This window comes from Pararge aegeria, chromosome 11 (genome assembly GCF_905163445.1).
Source record: "Pararge aegeria chromosome 11, ilParAegt1.1, whole genome shotgun sequence".
Lineage (NCBI taxonomy): Eukaryota > Metazoa > Arthropoda > Insecta > Lepidoptera > Nymphalidae > Pararge > Pararge aegeria.
The window spans coordinates 15,331,319-15,353,437 of record NC_053190.1 but is presented as its reverse complement, the minus strand read 5'-3'; the positions used below and the strand labels follow the sequence as shown (position 1 = coordinate 15,353,437).

Sequence of the window (22,119 nt, the reverse complement as noted above, 5' to 3'; positions counted from 1 at the left end):
ACAATTAGCAGTTAATTTGCCACTCGTTTTCTTCGACGATCGAAATAAAACTAGAGCAAGTTTTATTAATTACCCGAGCGAAGCGAGGTCTCTGAATTTACATCGGTAAAATGCATTTTGTCTATCTGTCCGTTCTGTTTGTTTGTCAAGCAGAAACGAAAATTAAATAATATTAAGGTTATAAACAAATTATTTGAATAGGCTCTCAAAGAAGTCAATAGATGTTTATCGCTACATTGTTTTGAATCATACTGAATAATATTTATTTTAAATCTATAAATAATTGACCCTACCCAAAGTAGTTGTCTATAAACTAAAAAAAAGTAATAAAATAAAAATATTTAAAAAAATCTCTTGATTTATTTTTTCTGTTACCAATACAAAGAGTCGATTTTGAATATTTCCACCATCTTAATATATATAAATCTCTTGTCACGATGTTTGTCCGCGATGGACTCCTAAACTACTTAACCGATTTTAAATTATATTGGCACACCGTGAGCAGTCTGGTCCAACTTAAGAGATAGGATAGTTTAGATTTTTAATTATAGTCGCAATTTTATTTTATTGCAAATTATTTTTCTATAATTAATTGACAGTCACATGTTATATATATATAATACTACTATACTCATTTAAGGCTTAGCGATACTGAATGCTTTAAAAACAAAATCAAACGCAGACGAAGTCGCGGGCAACAGCTAGTATATTATATAATGTGATATAATATATGATGGAAATATATATCACGCGTGCAATTCCGGAGCGAGTTATCCCGTTTCTAATGACAATCCTTTTTTCCAGACAGTCAGACGGATATTCGACGTTATCAAAACACAAATATGCACAATAGCCATATCGTTCACACTTTTCAACACGGTCCGGCTACCAAGAGAGGCGTTCAAGTATGGCGAAATCCCGTACTTGGTCATCTATTCCTTTTGGTTGCTCGTGGTTGCGTTACCAACGACACTACTACAACTGGCGATTGGGCAACTCAGCAACCAGGACCCAGTTGGTGTGTGGAGAGCTGTGCCTATATTACGAGGTGAGTTTTACTTAACTAAAAGCCCATAAATAGTATTCTGTTGAAAACAGGACTTTTGGAGAGATTTGTGCACTTTGCGAACTGGTGACGGTGCCAAGAGTTCGTTGGATACAACGAACTCTTGCATTATGTATAAATCATTTTTCATTATGGTTGCTTGTGGTTGCGCTACCAATGGCACTATTTTAACTCTTCGGAAATTTTCAGCTGCGCTTCTCAAAATATAACTTTTAATCATAAATTAACTATTTTATATTTTCAGAAGCAAAGCGCTTTATTCGTGTCTATAGGATATTAACTGCGTAACGCTAGGGAACCTAACGATGGCATACGGTTTTAGAAAACAAAAGTGAAGGCGGAACCAAATATAATGGTTTTTGAGCATCTTGTAGAAAACCGCAACCTTAGAACGATGCTCTAATTAGACTTTAATCGACTTAAAAAAAAGAGGTGGTTCTCAATACGGTTGTATTATTTTTTTGAGTAATATATTGAATATTGGTTGAGTGCTTGTCGGATTTTGTTTGTTAAGTCAATTAAATTTTTTTTTATTTTTTATTTTTAAAGTAATTAATATAGATTTTTTTTCCTTTTTTATAATTTTGTAGATTTAGTTTGTCTTTTTATATATATTTCGTGGTTTTTAGTTTCAAAACAAAGTCAGTTTATTTTGTCAAAGATGTTTATTCTCGAAATTACGATCTCCGATATTTCAGATATTTGACTGTTATTGTCATAAAGAAGCTTTATTGTCTCTCAAACAAAACTGTTCATTCCCCTTCGAGTATCCAATAATTTTAAAATTAAAATATAAATGCTCTTTAGGTATTGTCTATCACGTGGAAATTTCGAAAAAAAGGCCTTATCAGAGTACCTTGCAAAATTTAAGGATTTGACGACCTCAATAGCGCAGTGGTGAGCGCTGTGATTTTACGTTGGAGGTCTCAGGCTCCTCTGTTCTGGGGACCGGTGGAGGGTTTCCGCCGTGGCTAGTTACAACACTACCGACAAAGACGTGCCAAGCGTGCTAAGCGATTCAGCGTTCCGGTACGATGTCGCAAAGAAACCAACTATTAGATTAGCCCGTTACCATCTTTGATTTCATCATCACATACCAGTAGGCTAGTCTAGGGCTCGAGTCTCAGGACATTTCCACTAACGAAGTACCTACCAGTTTTTGCCCGAAGCTGGAATCGTATTAACTTTGTCAATAAATCGTTTTCTAACTAGTCGTCTTTTCCTAAAACGTATTTTTCCTTACCTCAGGAAGATAACTTTTTCAGTTGATGAAAGGTACCTGTATGCTTTTCTGTGCCCATGACAACGTGTACGCAAAATTAGTTAATGTGTGAAAGTGTTACAAACAAACATGTTGGTTTGTTACACTTTCTTTGCTTGTTTGTCACATAAGCATTTATAACATAGGTTTGGATTATTCTTATTGTGTAATGTCAAATTGAGCTTATATCATACTTGTTTGTTGTTAGAAGCGTTGATAGCCCAGTAGGTAGGAGCTCGACTTCTCTTTTGGGGGGCCGAGTTCAAATCCCAACACGCACCTCTAATTTTTCAAAGTTATGTGCGTTTAAGTAGTTTAGTTTGACGGCCGATTTGCGCAGTTTGCAGCGACCCTGCTTTCCGAGTCCAAGGCCGTGGGTTCGATTCCCACAACTGGAATATGTTTGCGTGATGAGCATGAATGTTTTTCAGTGTCTGGGTGTTTATATGTATATTCTAAGTATTTATGTATATTTTTCATAAAAATATTCAACAGTCATCTTAGTACCCATAACACAAGCTACGCTTACTTTGGGGCTAGATGGTGATGTGTGTATTGTAATAGTATATTTCTTTATTTATTTATTATAAGTAATTAAAATATTACTTGCTTCAACGATGAAGGAAAACATCGTGAGGAAACCTGCATGCCTGAGAGTTCTACATAATGTTCTTAAAGGTGTGTGGAGTCCACCAAACCACACACCGGAGCATCCTCAGGAGATGTTGACTTTACAATGAATAATTGTTAAGTCTTAATGAGTGTACGGATTGAAGTAATTATAAATTACACCAAACAGATTCTCCCGCTGCTCGCGGAGTATAGCAAATTAAGCTTAATTTTCACAATATATTATGGATTTCCGCAAAGTAACGCCTGCTTCTATCCAATACCCGGTAATAGGTTTATATGATGAAGATGATAATAATGATGATACTTGTTTGCAGGAGTGGGTCACCTGAAAATCCTTACGTCATACCTATGCTGCATATACAGCATGGTCTACATTGCATTGTCCGCGGCCTACATGATCTGGATTGGCAAGGGCACCTTTCCATTGAAGGACTGTACAAAACTACACATGACTCCGGTAAGTTTTACCATTGCATCATTTATTTATTTATATTCAATCAGTACAACCTGAGAGACCTGATGGTATGACGTTCATACCTTGGAGGCTTGGAAGGTCACTTCTGTGGGATGCAACTTGTGTTGATACCCTAGCTGCATCACACATCCAGGCCACCTCGTTAATGGTGGGTGCGGCTGCTACCAGTGTCGAGCAGGCCAAGAGGCGTAAATATGAAAACCTTGATAGCAGCTTTATTTTTGTGCCTTTTGGAGTAGAGACTTTGAGACCGTGGGGTCCGGAGGCAAGAGCTCTTTTAAAAGAATTATCGAAAAGGGTTATCGAGTCTACCGGTGATCCTAGAGCGGGCAGTTACCTTGGCCAACGAATTAGTTTGGCCATCCAAAGGGGCAATGCTGCCAGAATCTTAGGAACTGTGCCTCGCTGCGGTGGTTTCGAGGACGTTTTAGATTTTATTTAGTATCAAATAGTTTATTTTAGGTTATATTTATAAAACAATTATTTTAAAGAATAAATAAATAGTTGATCGATCAGTACAATCAATATCAATATATATATTTGATATTCAATGGTTCATAATTGTATATTCAATTATTCCACTATTTAAATACATAGAAAATTTAATTATACACACAGGAGAACAAAAGAAAGAAGAAAAAAGTCATCAATATAACATGATCTTTAAAATAATGTAACAATAGTAACTTTGCTATGTTCTTACACAATCAAGTTAAGTTAAATATATAGTGTAGTTACATTTCTCACAGTACTGCAGGCAAAGTAACAACTGGGTCCCAAGCATCTGCAAATATATCACAGTGACTCTGTCATCTGCAAGACTTTTAACGTAAAATAATATAAAAACCTGCCTTCGGTTTATTTGACTTTTTTTTTACTATTACCATATTAGAGTAAGGATTACCTTACTATTAGAGTAAGGATTGGTATAAGCGATTATAGGCTAGCGGTAAGGACTTCCCTTATGGGGGGATCGAATTCGAACCCGAGCACCTCTAACATTTTAGGAGTTACGTGCGTTTCAAAAAATAAAATATCACTTGTTTAAACGGTTAAGGAAATCATCGACTAATCTCTCTTAGGGATCCGTGCCCTGTAGTGGACCGTTAGTGGGTTTATAAAGGAACTCCAAAACAATAAAGTGTGAAAGTAACAGTTACCTACATTTTTGAAAGTTAAACTGCTAAGTTTCGATACCATAATAATTATACTCATCCGATGAAAGCAAGAAATGCAGTTATAAGTTAAAATAAAAATAAGAACGCTTTTCATTTAATTAGGCCTACAAAACGCTTTTAATTGTAAAAGTAACTAAGGTGACAGTGATAAGTTTGTGTGATTAAGTCATCCAACTAATGATAGGCCTGAGAAGACAGCGTCCCGTGTAGCGCACGCCTCTCTGGAGGATTCGGCAGCTACCCGGTCATCGACGATGTGACCCGCCATGCATTTGGGGCTCAATATCTTGGTGAGAGTTCGGTTAATACAAGTAAATTCCAAACTCTCACTTATAGGTCTATCGAGGGACACACAAAATTTTTAGTGGATGCCATTCCCAGAAAACTACTCCATTTCCCCCAATGTAGTGTAGTGAGTGGTATACGTCAGGCATTTTCTCTGTATCAAAAAAAAAGGGTAATAGTTATAATTTTCCCTGGTTACTTGAAACTATCTGTTTCCCGAGTTTTCATTTGCGCTATATATTTTTTTTTAATAAACTATAGCCCTAATAATTATGTATATATGTTACCTTCTTAAAAATTAGTTTTTTCCTCAATTGTTAAAAAAAATTGTATTTTTGCCTTTTTTCGGAGCTTAATATTTAGTACAAACAAATAAAAGACAAACAAAAAATAATTCCCCTTTTAAATATTATTAGTATATTAGTATTGTTAGAAATATAATATTAGTTTAATTATAAACGATCTTAAAAGGGTTATAAACGCACCCTTGTACCCTTTTTGCATTCTCGCGATCAGAGCCATTTTCAAATTTCAATGGAACTGTTTATAAAATAAACGAATTCTAAGAGGCCTTTCACATAGTTACAGAACGTAAAGTGGTGCACAGTTACCACTTACGGAGGAGTGAAGTGTTGTTCGGAGAAAAAAACAAAATCATGTCTCGTCATGGCTATGCTCATACGCAAGTTGAACGTGTTTGTAAATAAAACACATACGAGGTATATACTTTTTATACGTCATACTGTTAGGTATTAATATCTATAGCTCATAAAAAGTTGATTAGTAAATTGAGCGGTAAGTGTTACCGGCGCTCATAGTTTAGAGCGTGATATAAGCGCATTGCTTATCAGAGAGTTAAATACTAAAAAGCGACCTAAATGCGCAGGCCACTTGATGCAGTCTTTGCAATTTTCCTGATAAAGTATGATTTTTTTTTTCCAAGGTTTCAATAAATAACTAAGAAACCATTCTGTTGAAGTTAAAGATAACTTTGTCTATTTTTTGGCCGAGAAAGTACTTTACTTATCGTGTACACCGGATAGCCATTTAGTCAATAGTATATTCCAGAATAATATCTTGTTTATTTATGACAGGAACACCAACAGCTTGTTCACAATACATAGTAAAGGAAAATTAAAAATATTTTGTTTCTAATCAGTGTGACTTGCTTAAAGGTGTGCACAGCATTTACTACAAAATGGCCGATATTAACACTACAAACTATAGTAAAAATACAACAAGTTAAACAAAAGTAATATTACAGTAGGAAAACTAAAAAATAACTAAAAGAAACTAAAAATTACAATCGAAAAGTCCGGATGACTTTTGCTTTGTTTCTGCTTTGTCAACTGTGGCTGCACAAAGAAATAATAGCACGTTTAAAATCATTTGGCCTTTGACAAAATAGAGATATTTCGCTACTAACATTTTATCATCATCTTCACCATCATATAAACCCATTACTGCCCCACTACAGGGCAAGGGTTTCCCACAATGAGAACGGGTTAAAACCGAAGTCCACCACGCTGTGTAGGTTGGTGGTCTCCACATACCGTTGAAGCAAGTGATATTAACGCACATAACTTAGAAAAGTTAGTGGGCGTGCTGGGATTCGAACTCAACCCCTGAAAGTTAATTTGAAGTCCTACCCACCGGGCTATCACCGCTTTACCTTTACATATTAAATGATACTGTAATAGTAATAAATGTTGTTTTAATCTTATTTTCGCATAAAAATGTTAAATCTATCTGCCTACAGGAAGGAGGTAGAATTTCAAATATTCAATCTGACCCAAATAACAAACAGGGCAAGCAATAATACTTAACTGTCTTATATATGTGGAAACGTTTTATTTTATATAAAAATAAATATACCGTAACAATTTGTGAAAAGTCACCTAAACTTCCTTTTTAAAAACGTTGAGTTTTTGGAGTCTTAGATATTACTCTTGTTGGCGTAATTACAAAATTGTTACATCCGCGTAAACTAAAGGTTAACACGAAACATAATGTTATATCGGCCACGCGTATACATTCAATATAGTAGGTACATTCCTTTATGATAATTTTTCTAACAAGTTTACCTACGAAAGATTGTCTTGATAATAAAATTACACTCATTGTTTAATAACTTAAATTCTATACCTAAAAATGAGGTTGGATAACCGATTTTTAACTTTAAAAGAAAACGTTTTTATGGTTTATTTATAAAAGTTTATGGTACTGTTGACTTTTTTTCCGATCAATTATCTAAAGATTATTTTTCTAATGGTGACAGAATGATTAAACTCGGTTTAGAACTTTGAGACTTTCTTAGAAAAATATAGAAACAAACAAACATATTTGTACGTGTGCAATCACAGTTTCCTTCGGGGGTTAAAATAATATTATTTGTTATTTAGAAACATAAAATATAAACGTATCTTATGTATGTAGAGATGTTAAGATTTAATGACATATAGGTACAGTTATACCGCTATTATTTGTAAATTAAACCTTTAATTCCATTCCAAGTTTTATGTTCATTATATTTCATTTGAGTAGTAAGCTTTTCTTGTAAGTTTCTGTACTAATACAAGCATAATATTATGCTTAAATTTGTTTTGTGTATGTAGATATGATTTATTTTAAATTCAAACAGATTAGACACACAAAATAAGCTACAAACGTGTCTTATGTATGCAGTTTTTCTTTAACACAGATGTACTGCTACAATTTGTAACGTAAATTTCATTTTCAGATTCATGTTTTTCATATTATAATGTAAAATTCCCTTTGAGGATTTAAAAGTTATTAGTGATTCATAATTCCCTCGTTATATATATGCAGTATTTTATTTTGCACAAAACTACCTGATTTTATTGAAAAATTGGTTTGTCTAGGAATTATGAAGTATGTATTTATTCAAAAGAACATTTTTATTAACCAACAAATTAGCCATTGACTGCAATTTTACTTGGTGGTGGGTGATGATACAGTTTAAGGTGCTAGTGGGCAGTGGTTAGGTTATTTTATAAGTGGCATCGTACCGAAAGGTTTTTCGGTGTGCGGCACGTATCTGTCGGTTGGTATGGTAACTTAAGCCTTCTAACAGACCTAAAATTATGCATCACTAAATTGCCTTTTTGGGGATCGAATCCGGGACCTCAGAAGCACTATAATAATAAACAAAATAGTACTCATTTACGAAATTATTTTAATAACATAAATTTTTGTTTAAATTTTCAGAATGGTTACGAAAACAAAATGAATGCATCCGAATGTTTTAAGTGAGTATTTCGTAAACGTGTGCATTTATTTATTTAAAATATAAGCTAAATGAAATTTCTACAACAGAAAACTTAGTTCAAACAACTTAGTTTTATAACAACGATTATTTTCTTATGGAAAATTTTATAGTTTATCTACATATACTATTATTCCTTTGTTCTATTTGTTTGGGACTTTTCTTATCAGTCACATCGTTTCCTTTACAAAAATTACTAAATAATTTACTTCTTCAATTTACTTAGCTTAATATCCAAAAGCTCCCTGGGTGGAACAAGGATTCTATAACCTTCACATTCATTTAAATTCAACTTAAGTCTAATTCTCCTTCCTTCTTCTCCTTCTCCTCGGTTTTTTGCTCAAACTAGCTTTTAAAGCAATTTTTGAACGTAGATTTTGGTGTATTAATAATATAATACAACTTCATCTTCGTACTACGCGTACTTTAAGAACTTGACTTTAACTTAAATGTTTGTAAAAAAACTTAATTTCCTATTCTATTGGGTACATTTTAATCTCTATTTTCTTTTGTTCTTTTCTATCATCTATTATTTTCCTAACTCCATTAAACCCTCTTATGCGACTTTTCTAAGATAAGAAGTAGCATAGAATCCTCTACCTCTACTTGTACACTCCCTGTATTACCCTCTATCAGCTTCTGAATTTCTGAAATGCATTTATATATTTATCAATACTACCACGCTTTTTTGATGATATGATGATATTTCGATTTATGACAAACTTTCTGAACTGTTTCGACAGCCTCAAAATTGTATACTGCAGGTAAGCCCGTAAGCTACTGCAAAATATTTAAAACAAATCACTTAAATTTCAACTTAATAAATAGACCCATATAATCGCTTTCAGCTTGGACTATTTCTGTCATACAACCTTTTGTATACATAATAACTTATTTATAAATAAGCGGTAATTGGAATAAAACCTGTATCACACAATGCGCGGATGAGGTTTTAATATAAAGAACAGTATTATGAAGTGTGCATTTAGTGCATCCTTCTCATTTGTATACGTATTTACATTTTACGTATACAATTTACATGGGATAGTTCAGCTTGGCACGCTGCCAAGCCATATGAAACCTACTGCTAATGAGCAGCGATCTGATTGATTCTTGTTACCAAGGAGAGTAAAATCCCATGCTCTTGTTACTCTTAAACTGCAGGCCGCATTTCAGTGTGCATTCACCCTAATACAGGATTAATACGAGTCGATTATTTTCGCTGCAAAAGTACGTTAGAAACTAGACGATTAAAATAGTAAGCGATGCGAATATTTGCTTTCAACTTTAGTTGCTACATAATATAAAATCTCAGTATTCAAAATACTTACAATCATTTCCAAGGTGTCGAACACGCGTACCTATAGTATGAGATTTATATGCTCTCAACTGTGGAGACGTTTTTATGTATCGAAACACTGTAATTTCAGAGTAATAAACCCGTGTAGTCCGCACTACTTCGGTTAGCTCTCAGAGCAAAGCTTCAGGATAAGCAACTCATATCTTTTGAATACTCGAGAGCGACTCTACGATTGCGAGCATGCAAAAATTATACTAATCGTAGTTATAATATGACTCGCGTAAAGAGTCTTGGAATATTGCCCTACTTTACCGCCACCTGAACGCGTTAGTTAGGCCTCGCCTTAACTGTACGCTGTAGATTTTAACTCAAGCATATTTACCGGTGAGATTATTGAAAAATTACTTGATATTATCATAATATCACGTCATGGTTTAATAATCACATTGGTCAATCATTTGATTGACCACCGATTCGCGTTTAGTGTGTTAAACGCTTTAAATACATAATATTAACAATTTCAGCTCGACGTTTTTGGCGCCATTCACCGAACAGCCACAGTATCTCGGCGTAATGGCGATTTTAATATTCGTTTTATGGTTCTTTCTGCCCATTATGTAAGTATTAATTTCACTATAACACCATTTTCATAAACAGTGCCTGGCTGTGTATTTTGTTTTCATTTTAATGTTTACAATTAGTGTCAGGGAAACTGTTTCATGGCTTCGGCATTTAAATATTGTGTTTCATTGGTTAAATTAGCCTATCATGGTGAGCAACGTTTTTTGTATTAGGTAATGTAGTCTAATTCAAGATGTTAAGAGTTCATTCACACTAATAAAATGATAGCTCGTTTAAGTTAGCGGCGTGCATAGAGGGTTATGCACAGGGTATGCTGATGATATAAAATGAAGAAAATTTCCAGTACGAGTTATAAAAAAGTAAAGGATAAGCATTATAAGAGCTATTAAGAGCTAACCATTAAGTATTTATATCTCGTACTGGAGATTTTCTTCATTTTATATCATCTGCATACCCTGTGCATACCCTCTATGCACGCCACTTGAACTTTAAGGTAACTTCTACAATGCTATATGAATATTTATTTAACATTACTGCCTCAGGAGTTGTATCTATGTATGTATGTATGTTTGTTTGTTTTTAGAATAAACAAAGTGATAATAATAAGGTTTCTTGGAAATATACAGGAAAATCAGTAATTACGATATCTTCTATTTTCTGATATGGTTTCGTGCCACCTGTGTCCAGAGACTTCCCAACTTTGTCGTGTGTCCATATTGTAGGGTACTAGCACAGAGCTACTCTATTTAGGTCGCCACTCCAGCACCTTCAGACCAAATCATCATCATCAGCAGTGGCGTGCATGGTATGCACAGGGTATGCAGATGATATAGAATGAAGAAAATCTCCAGTACGAGTTACAAAAAACTTAAGAATAGGCATTGTAAGAGTTATAAAACGCCTACCCTTAACTATATATAACTCTTACTGGAGTTTTTTTTTTTAATTTATATCATCTGCATACCCTGTGCACACCCTCTGTAGCAACTCGCACCTGGTGGCCTGTGCTACAGTGGGAATTCAGACCCCTAATTTTGAATCTGACGATGACGATGTTAGACGATCGAATAGGCAACAACAATACAATGCACGTACGTACCTTGGACTGCTGCTTGCACTCGCTGATCTTCCACCAGATACAGGGACGTTTGTTTTGTTCACGCGCGACGTGTTCGTTCCAACGGTAGGTTATTTTGAAGTTACCAAATGACAGCTGGTGTCACTTTTGAGTCGCACAGCTCCAACTTCCGACGAGAACGACGTGCATGACAGCTGATTGAAGCTGTGTTGCTATTGCATATAAAAACTGTCTAACATCGATAATTTCGTGGTGCAAGATATTTAGATTGTTATTAAGTTTATGGTAACGAAACACCCTCTATGCACGCCACTGATCATCAGAAGCCTATAACAGCTACTGCTAAAGGACTCTTAATAACTCTTAATAACAGACAAGTTGGTGATCCCAGTAGATGTAGTAGTAGCACAGAGGACGCTGCTACCCGTTTTCAGTATTACTCCCTTAGACTGCTCCTCTTCCCACGGGTGTCGTCCCGCAGGAAGACGAGGGTTTCTGACAACTTTATTCTGATATGCCGTCACCATATGGCTAAAGACTCAACAGTCCATATAAATCTTATTCATAAGAACAAATAGTGCTTAGATGATCCATGCTCTATTGGTCAAAGTCGCCAAACAAAAATCTAAGGTATTTGATAGAAGCAGGCGTTACTTTGCGGAAATCCATAATATATTATGAAAATTAAGCTTAATTTTCTATACTCCGCGAACAGCACGATCATATGTATGGTGTAATTTATAATTTCTTCAATCCGTATACTCCCCTCTACGCACGTTTCGCTCCGAAACCGGAGCATCGTCAGGAGATGTTGACTTTACAATGAATCATTGTTAAGGCAACTCAACAATTATTCATTGTAAACGGATCGGTTTCTGAGCGAAACGTGCGTAGAGGGTACATTGCCGAGGACCTGTTTGGTGTGGAGTATACGGATTGTAGTAATTATAAATTACACCATACAGATTCTCCTGGTGTTCGCGGAGCATAGAAAATTAAGCTTAATTTTCATATAAACCTAAGGCACTTGATACTATAAAGCTAAGCTATACTACTATAGTATCTGCTTACCTACTCTTGTATGTATAGTGCTTTATCCCCGTAGCACATGAACTTTACACCGACTGGTCTTTCAGACAAATTGCTCGGTACACAAAACACCGTATACGCCAGCATGTCTATGCATCGCGTCGGACAAACGACGTCAATTCCCGTCTATCAGTTCTTGTAAAGGGATGCCCAGAACCAATTTAGAAGGCATCAGAAGTGTAGACTTTTGACGTGAATATAGTTCAAGGATTCGGTTACACCATAGCCGTTGTAGAATATAAAAGCTACAGGGATTTCACTGTACTAGATATTACATTATAATATTAAAGGTATAACATTTTGTTTCTTTTAATATATTTAAAAATACTTAAGTCCATAAGGGGAATGTAATGTTTAAGTAGCCACATAAAACTAGGTATACGAAAATGACAGATGTTTTTATTAAATGGGATAACATCCTATTTGTATCGATTATTAGTTTTATTGGTAAAAAAAAACCAAAATGCGGTGCATTAAGAAACACCATTGCTATTGGGATAGATGCGGTGGGGCTGCGTCTGTGTATTTATCACTTTTCCGGTCATTCACTCTAGTAGGGTATTATACCAACAAGTACCTAATTATTTCATTTGTTTCTAAACTGTATTATCTTTTTTACTCCAACCGAAGAGATTTCGCAAATTACCAAAAGATACCATAATGGATGTGATGGTTCACGATGTAAAACAGTTAAAGTCACCGTCAAGTTTAATCATTGGAATAAAACCAATTTAACATGCCTCATGAATAATTTCTCTTGTTTCTTAGTTATAATTATTTAAGATTAATCTATACCTTAACATTGTTCCGTGTAAACGTTCATAAATTTTACGTATTTAGTACAACTATTCACCAGTCTGCGTGATAAATTGCACACTGAGCAGACTATTGTAGACACCGATATGTCACTTCAGCGTCGGTCTACCGACGACAGACAGACAGATGCGCCGACCAATGATAGCTCCCGTTCATATATGTTCAGGCATGCACCCATTTATCAGGCATCTACGGTTTACAGTTCGATACATTGAAACAGGATATGGGAATAATATCTCCCCGCGGTATCAATGGAAAGCTTCCAGTTTTAATCTTCATTTTTTAACCGCACCACATTCGTCGAGCAAACATAATATGTTAAATCTTAATTTTTTTTGTATGGTATCATCAAAGCCTTCTTCTTTTCTTGATTGTTTTGATATATTTGAATATAAAGAAATACTACAAAGTGTGAAATTATGTTATCAAAAATAGTAAATGTAAACACTTTATCTTAGTGACTACCGTTGGTATGCGAGGGCTTTCAAAAAAGTTCTTCGCCCCTTAAATACCTTCATATTATTGTATCATCATATCTACGATTTAATTAACATTGGTGGTCATAGTTATTGTGTAGGAACTTCCAAATTTCAAGGTCTTATGCCGCTTGTGTCCAACGTTTGGTGTCGTGTGTCCATCAATTCGGTAATCTACCAACGCTTAATTTTTTGGTAGATGGACCTTGGGATTCCAAGACGAAGTAGATCTTTTATTCATTCTTTCATTTTGGAACCCCAATATCCATTGGTTATTCAACTGCCAAATGTCACAAACTCTGGATTGTGTACGGATCTACTTATTACTGATTTGATTATGTAGACAACCTCCAAGCATTGTTGTCTATATCGTCCGCAAAGATTTTTATCAGATCAATATTGAAATTATTATTTCCGCCGTTATATTATAGTGTTCTGTTTCCAATTAATATCCTCCTATGACTTTTTATCAAGTACGCTACGCAACCAGTCAGTGATAATTATATTGATAAGCTTTATAAATCCCCAATTTAACGTTTAAATCCAAACGAAAATAAGTTTATTAAAGCCAATTATCGTATTAAATCTACTTTATTTTAAACATCAGTAAATATTCACCCACTGATAATATAACGTGTGGCGAAGGGATTACAATTTCAATACCACATTTTGTTTACACTTTATTTAACATTTACCCTATAACAAAGGTCAATTCATTATTTTATAATCCTATTAAAATGAATACGGCAACAGTTTTAGTTCAATTGACCGCAAATTTTGTCGCTAATAGGGCAACCCTCTAAATAGCTTCATTAACTATTTCGGACAAAAGACTTAAACGCCTTAATGACACACTAATTTTGATCTCTGCTCCCCGATTATCACAAATTGGCTTCATGGTTGACTAAACTAGACCATTACTTATTTTAATAATATCTTATTTAAGTATTTTAAAATGGACGACGACACTAAATTTTGTCTTCACAGCCAGTAACTTAATCTATGTAGAGTATACAATTTCACGTTCTCTCATGAGGAAGGGTCATCATCAGATCAGATCAGAGAAAAATCCTATTATAATATTAAGGATAACTTAATCAATAAGAAAGCTTGCGTGTGAATTGCTCTAGCATCATAGCTTATTATAAATTTACTGTGAGATGGTGATAACAAAAAAAATACCTGGCTTAGTTTGTTGCCAAGCAGCATATCTGTGTTCCGGTCTGAAGGGCGTGGATGTCGGTGAAATTTATTGACATGAAGCTATACCTGCACCTCAGGTTGATGGACACAAGACGTAACTTTGTAAGAAGCATCCAAGCGTACTCTGCAAAGTGTTTCTCTATATATAGGTAAAATGGTTTTGCACTCATCACCAGAGTTGAACTCTGCTTGGTCAATGGATGAAATTGTATTTTGTACATCTGTTTAACCGACGGTATATTGGATAGAAGCAGGCGTTATTTTGCGGAAATCCATGATATGAAAATTAATCTTAATTTGAGAAGAGAATAGATCTTCGGCAATATACCCTCTGCGCATGCTTCTCTCCGAAACCGGAGAATTCTCAGGAGATGTTGACTTTATAACAATTATTCATTGTAAAGTCAAAATCTCCCGAGGAAAATCTGTTTGATGAGGAGTATAAAGATTGAAAAAATTTAAAATTACACCATACAGATTGTCCTGCTTTTCGCAGAGTATAGCAAATTAAGCTTAATTTTATATTATCATGGATTTCCGCAAAATAACGCCATAAATCCATTGTGTATCAAGTAGAAGTAATAAGAGTATTCCTTATAAACTTACGAATTTATAATTTCTTGCTAAATGCATTGGTCCTTTTCAGGTTGTACCGCCTTCACAAAAGCCTCAGGATATCCTTGGTCATTTTATCCCCAATAATCGTCATAGTTGCCATATTATTAACCGTATTTTTATCGGACTTAAACATATTATCCAATATCCTCGAATCCTGCGAACATTGGGCACCACTGTCACAACCCTATATATGGCATAGCACGCTAGTCCAAGCGCTATTGTCGACACAAATAGTTAGTGGATATTTAATTAGTGCTGGAGGATCTTTATACAGACATTCTGATGTCAGATGGTAAGTTTAAAATTAAATTTTCAGTTTAATCGCTTTTCTATCACGGCTGACTGGGGCAGTGGGCAGTGACCCGGCTCCCTGGATTAAAGGTCGTGGGCTCGATTCCCACAACTAGATAATGTTTGTGTGATGAACATAAATATTTTTCAGTGCATGGGTGTTTATCTGCATATTATAAGTATTCATGTGTATTATATTCATTATTCATAAATATATTCATCAGCTATCTTAGTACCCATAACACAAGCGACGCTTACTTTGGAACTGGATAGCGATGTGTGTATTGTTGTATATTAAATTTATTTAAATTTGTTTATTGTTATTTATGAAACTATCATATCCACAATCGATAAGCAAGGAGCTGAATTCTTCTTATCTGTAAATACCTGTTACCCCAAAGTTTTTAAATATTAATATTTCTAAATCATGATAGATGTTATGATACCTAAGTCTTACAAATATTGTAACCTTTATGCTATCCATTCGAGTCTTCTCCATCTTATATCAACATTTTTCTTTACCTTTTACTAAATCTGCCCCTGGTATTGCCCCTATTTTCCTGTTATGGTATAACGACGAAAGTTGCTGCACGAAAGAACGACTACCCAGAATACTCATTTTATAATATTTTATTTGTTTTTTGGGATATAAAATGTGTCCATTTTTCCGTAAAATTTTTACAAATCTAATCCAAATCTGCTCAGTATTTTTTTATTAAAAAGTTAAAAATAATTGAATCGTGCTTTCGATATATCATCAGTGTATTTTTGGGATAAAAAGTATCTTATCTTACTCTCAGACTATGCAAAAAGACGCGTCGATCTCTTGGTATGTTGCTGTTCCAATAAAAAACACCCCCTACTGGCACGGGCACCGGGACTCTCAGCATGAGATCAGCATACTAGGGAGGCTAAATTAGTCCATAACGAAAGAAGTTATGTCTAACTTGATAAACCTTGTCACATTTCAGGACATCAACGTTTGTAACAATTACTAATCTACTCTCAGGCTGGCTATCCGTATTCTTGTGGCAGTCAATAGGAGGAGAAGGGGACAAAGATACTAGTTTTATCGCAATATTAGTTTTAATATATCAGTCTTCCGTATCAGAGAAGAGATCAAAGGAATGGCCGCTGTTGGCATTCGGGCTGGTGTTGTTATCAGGCATTATAACTGTGGTATGTACTCTTTAAATTTTCTATCAATCATCCATAGACTAAAATAGTCCACTTGACTAATAACCATGCTGGGAAGACGGGTTTATGATCGCAGTAGATGGTAGTAGTACCATAGATAACGCTACTGCCCGTCCTTCGCTATATTCTGAAGTCGCCTCATATGATTCCCGCAGAAAGAGGAAGGGTAACACCCGTATTCTGATCTGCGGTCACCACACATGGCAGATCAATTACTATCATTATAACAAGTAAACAGATAATCATTATCATCATATTAACGTCTCAATGGTAGACCCAGGCCTCCTCTGATTAAGAAAAAAGGATTACAGGGCGTATACCTACATCGTTGATCGTATGCGAGTTTATGGGCTTTATTCTAGATGCAATAAACCCTTGACGTGCTCTCTGAGGCACTGGGGAGAATACCGGCGATTTTCCGACTCCAGGTTGGTACTTAGAATTTCTATGAAAAGTAACTCGATACCCAACAATTCTTAGCTCGAGCCGGGAGTTGAACTAAGTACCTACCATGCGATATCAGGACGAAACAATAAAAAAAAATATTCTTGCAATTATATATTTTAGATTCTTGCATGATGATGATTTTTGTTATTTGCAATGAGATATTGTTAGTAACATTACTTTAAGTCACATATAATTTTAACAGGCATTTAATTCGTTGCGCTGAATATTAATAATCAGTCTAATTCATAAACTTTTTCGAAAAGTAGAGTTAGTAAAGGCATCCATGCAAGTAACACTCAGAAAAAGATAGCACGAATGCATTTAATCTTCGATTTAAGTTTTGATTAGATTGATAAGGTATTATCTATTACCATCGGGCTTTAGTGAATTATTCAGTCAGAAATACGTAATGTTCCGTTTACACGAAACTTTAATTTTTTGTCTTCAAAAATGTATTCTCTAAGTAAATATTTCTGGATAAACAGTATTCATGAGATTATTTTGTGCCAGCTGCAACCATGCTCGGTTAGCTTATTAAAATTTGCATATAATCCGAACCTCCTGCCAACTCAATTACTATCCAATTTTATACGATTGAAATAAAATTATCAACCTCGCGAGTCGTAATAAAGGAAGAGTATAAAAATCACGTTTCATTCAGTTCACTTTAAGTTTCAATTATAAAATATAGTTATTTACTAACCACCTATAGTTTATTAAGAGCTCTTTATTAACGCAACATGTCAAAAAACAATATTGACATAATATTAATATTTCAAAGGTATTTATCGTATTGCTCTACTATACGTTATTTTAATATTTTTCTAATTCCGTATTCAAAATAATAATGCTTGAAGACATCGATGAAGGGGAATTAAATAACAAAAATATATCCTATCTCTTAAATAAATTTTTGTTGAAAGAAATATGTTTTGGTAAAAAAATTAAAGAAACTGAAAACTAAAATGTACGTACTTATACCTTTGTACACAGCGTCGCGGCGTAAAATGAGCTTACGGTTTTGCAGTCCGTTTTTTACCCTTGCTGATATTTTCAAATCATACTTGCAGTGCAAAATGCGTGAGTTAACTGTGCGCGTAAAGTGTTTGTGTTAGCAAAGCTTTAAAACGGAAATAACCGTTGGAGATTGGCAGGTTTTTAAAAGAAGCGCTTTATTAGACCATGTAAATGGCTTTATAAGAAAAACCGTTGCCTGTAAACAGCAACACTACGCAGGGCATACCAAGACCACTGCCTACAAAGTGCTATTAATCGTAAGCCACATAATTATGCCTTTGATTCCACACCATTCAAACACCAAGGCAGCAAAAATAAGAATGGCGGACGACCTCTGTCACAAAAAGCTACCACATCATACACCTGATATTTTTTTACTTCCAGCTATCACTTTTATTCCCCATATACGATAAACTTCATCGTCTCACTGGAGATTACTGGCGGATTTTCGCTTGCGCATCATCAGCACTTGGAACTGCACTGACCGTGTCTGTGCTAGCCCAAGGTCTAGATCTAGCAGCTGTGCTAGATGAGCTGGTGATCCCTGTACTGGCTGTGTTCACCGCAGTGGTGGAAATCGTGGGATTTGTTTTCATTTATGGTAAGAAGTTTATTAACCCAAACTAAAACCTATGAACTATTCAGAAATTTAGATCATTTAGATAAAGGCAGGTTTTCATTAAAGTCTACCGCCGATGTTACTATATTGACATTCAGATTTTCCAGTCTATGGTTCTATGGACATATTCAAAGAGATAATTCGCATTTATAATATTAGTACGGATTAGCTTCAACCCTAAAAAAGAGGACTAAGATTTAAATGAACAAAACACTGGTTATGTTACCTCTGTTTTATTTATTCAAAGTATTTCAGCAGTTCATTAGAAGAGCCGACCTGACCCCGATGTCAGAGCTATAGTTAAAGCGCCGAGGCAAATAATAAATTGATTACAATTGTTAATTCACGCTGACCCTAATGGTCAACTGCGACAGGCTTTAATTCAATTAACTGAACTTATTGAATTACTTTGAAAACAGCAAACGGCGCGTATAGCGGAGTTCCCGCTTGATTTATCATTAATAAAACAATTAATGAGAATGTATTTTATTACTTCATTGTTTTTGGCTTTGTCAGAACAAGAAAATTAGCAACTAGTTTTATTTGAATTATATAACACTTTATATAAAGCAGTTTTAAAACCAAAAGGGACACCCTTTAAGCTATTAAGAATAATATTAAAATTAATTTTGTAAAATTTCTGCATACGTTACTTTTGTCGCCTATTCTAAGAGACAGCTTAGTACTAAACTAGTAGTCAGTTTAAACCTTACTACTCTGTTCTGTTGAATATTATAATATGAAAAATAAACAGACTTTTGGTAAAAAAAAGATCTTCCCTAAAAAGCATGAAGTATGATTTGTTACGCATAACTATTTTAGGTAAGAACACATTAACGCATTAAATTATAAGTGGCATTTGACAAACTAGTGGCCATAAGTTTATTTTTTAAAACTAACAAATTTTACGATTTAAGCTGGATTGTCTATTTGTTGCATTACATTCTAGAGTGTCCAGAGTAAAGTTAATTTTAATATGTAATTAACGGTTGAACTAACGTGAATTTTCGTGGACATTGAGCAAGTAGTTGCGAACAAATTTGGTGCTCTTAATTAAAAAAGTTAATTACATACTAAAATTACATTCTACTATGTCCTTATTTTAAAGGCCGATTGGCGCAGTGGGTAGCGACCCTGCTTTCTGAGTCCAAGGCAATGGGTTCGATTCCCACAACTGGAAAATATTTATGTGATGAACATGAATGTTTTTCAGTGTCTGGGTGTTTATCTGTATATAATAAGTATTTATGTATATTATTCATAGTTATCTTAGTACCCATAACACAAACTACACTTACTTTGGGGCTACATGGCGATGTGTGTATTGTCGTAGTATATTTATTTATTTATTTTATTTATTTCGTTTCAGGTTGGTTCTACCTCACAGTAGATATACACTTCATCACTGGGTCAAGATTACCATGGTTCTGGCTGGTGACGTGGTGGTCTATACCTGTACTGCTAATGGGAGTCACGGGATGGTGGTTGCGATCTTTGCTGAGGGCCACGTGGGGTCAAGGACAGACATTGTGGCCTTTGGGAGGAGTTTTTATCGGCATATTGATAGTCATGGTAGTGATGGCAGCAGTTGCTGTGGCAAAGGAGGAACAATTTAATTTATTAACAGTGAGTTTTCTGTTTTGGGTAACTGAACAAATTATTGACTAATGTGATTTCATCTCATGCATATTCAATAAGCAACAGATGATGTCTTTTATTTTGCTGACTTAATCTTACTCTTTCGAAAATAAGTTGTTTAGCGTATCGGTTTCTATGTGGTATCATTTGTTATGATTATCAATTAAAGTTTATTTTTTAATTTTTTTTTTCTTATTTTGTTTTAATAGTTACGCTAAAACAAAAATACATCAAAAAATTACTTGAAATTGAAAAATAATTAGATATTGTACGCAATAAGTTTAAATTCCCAAATTTCTGTAACCTTTATCGCGTTTTTCCTTCTAGTGCAAATCAGTTGATTTGCTTATTTCGCATAACTTTGTACCTTCTAGAAAATTCAAGCAAAGAAAAATTAAAATTGATATTTTTTGTTACAGAAAATAGCATCAGCTTTCCGACCTTCTCGACTATGGGGGCCAGAGGAACCAATGGCAAGATATATCTGGATGTCACAACGATTCATAAATGAAAACAATTCCGAACAAGAGTTTAACACAGATACCAAAACATTTAATCACATTATTAATAAATATCACGATAAATGCAATGAAATATACAATGAAGATTGGTTACATAGTACCGATATTTACCAAAACACACCCAAAGCTCAAACCAAAATTGATCATATCGATAATGAAAATCCCCTTTACAACGATGTTGGACCGATATATTCCATACCAACAGTATCTAGCAGTAAACGAAGAAAGAAAGCAGAAGAACAATTCAGATCACCGAATATATGTATCGCTAAGGACGAACTAGGAGGTCCAGTAAATTGTAACTGCAACAGGCATTTTCAACTGAATGTGCCTGATTTGAGAAACAACGAAGTATCGACTAGTCTGTAGATTTAATCAGTAAATTCAAATCCGTACAACGATTGTTATGTCTAGTCGAGATAGTAATAGGACGTATTATCAACTACAAAAGTGCAGCTTGATACGTAATTTATTCTAGTATTATCGAACATTCCAAAATGTATTTTATAAAAATATTTTATATAGAAAATAGTAGACATAAATAATGAATGATTCACCTAATAAGTGGTTTTAGATAAACTTGATAACATTTTTAAGTATATCTTTTAGCATTTAATTATGTGGCTTTTTGACAATAATAGTTTTGCGAAAGCAACGTGTAAATGTTATATATATGGTGAAGCGAGGCTTGAGTAAATAAAAGAATGTGAGGTTTCAACTCCTCTTACAATAATGTAATTTTTATTTATTTCCACATAATATTATTGGCAGTACTTCGTAATGGATTTCGTTTTTCTATCAGTAGTATAGCAGTTACACAATATATTACATATCTTGATATCTCAATAATTTATTGAGACGAGCAATTACCTATCACTTTCGTCATGCTTCGATTGCTTTATTCAACGCTTTCACTTACTCAACATTCTCCTATATTATCTACAAGTTTCCGCATGCTGCTTCTTTCACGTGGAATTCCTGATGCCCGTAGGATTAAGTTAATTTTATTAGAGTAGGAGAACATAAATTGTAGTTTAATGTTT

At 34.5% G+C, this 22,119-nt stretch overlaps 1 protein-coding gene across 1 annotated transcript in view; it reads left to right on the top strand.

Moving 5' to 3' along the window:
• LOC120627408 (sodium-dependent nutrient amino acid transporter 1-like) overlaps positions 1-21,844 on the top strand; it is a 37,682-nt gene extending 15,838 nt beyond the window's left edge. Inside the window, exons 2-10 of the mRNA XM_039895410.1 lie at positions 805-1,048; positions 3,275-3,417; positions 8,127-8,167; positions 10,009-10,101; positions 15,375-15,638; positions 16,609-16,816; positions 18,683-18,899; positions 20,287-20,543; positions 20,975-21,844. Of these exons, the coding sequence (XP_039751344.1) occupies positions 805-1,048; positions 3,275-3,417; positions 8,127-8,167; positions 10,009-10,101; positions 15,375-15,638; positions 16,609-16,816; positions 18,683-18,899; positions 20,287-20,543; positions 20,975-21,445 (1,938 nt within the window). The 3' untranslated portion in view covers positions 21,446-21,844. The remainder of the gene's footprint in view (positions 1-804; positions 1,049-3,274; positions 3,418-8,126; positions 8,168-10,008; positions 10,102-15,374; positions 15,639-16,608; positions 16,817-18,682; positions 18,900-20,286; positions 20,544-20,974) is intronic.
• Positions 21,845-22,119: the final 275 nt, after the last annotated feature.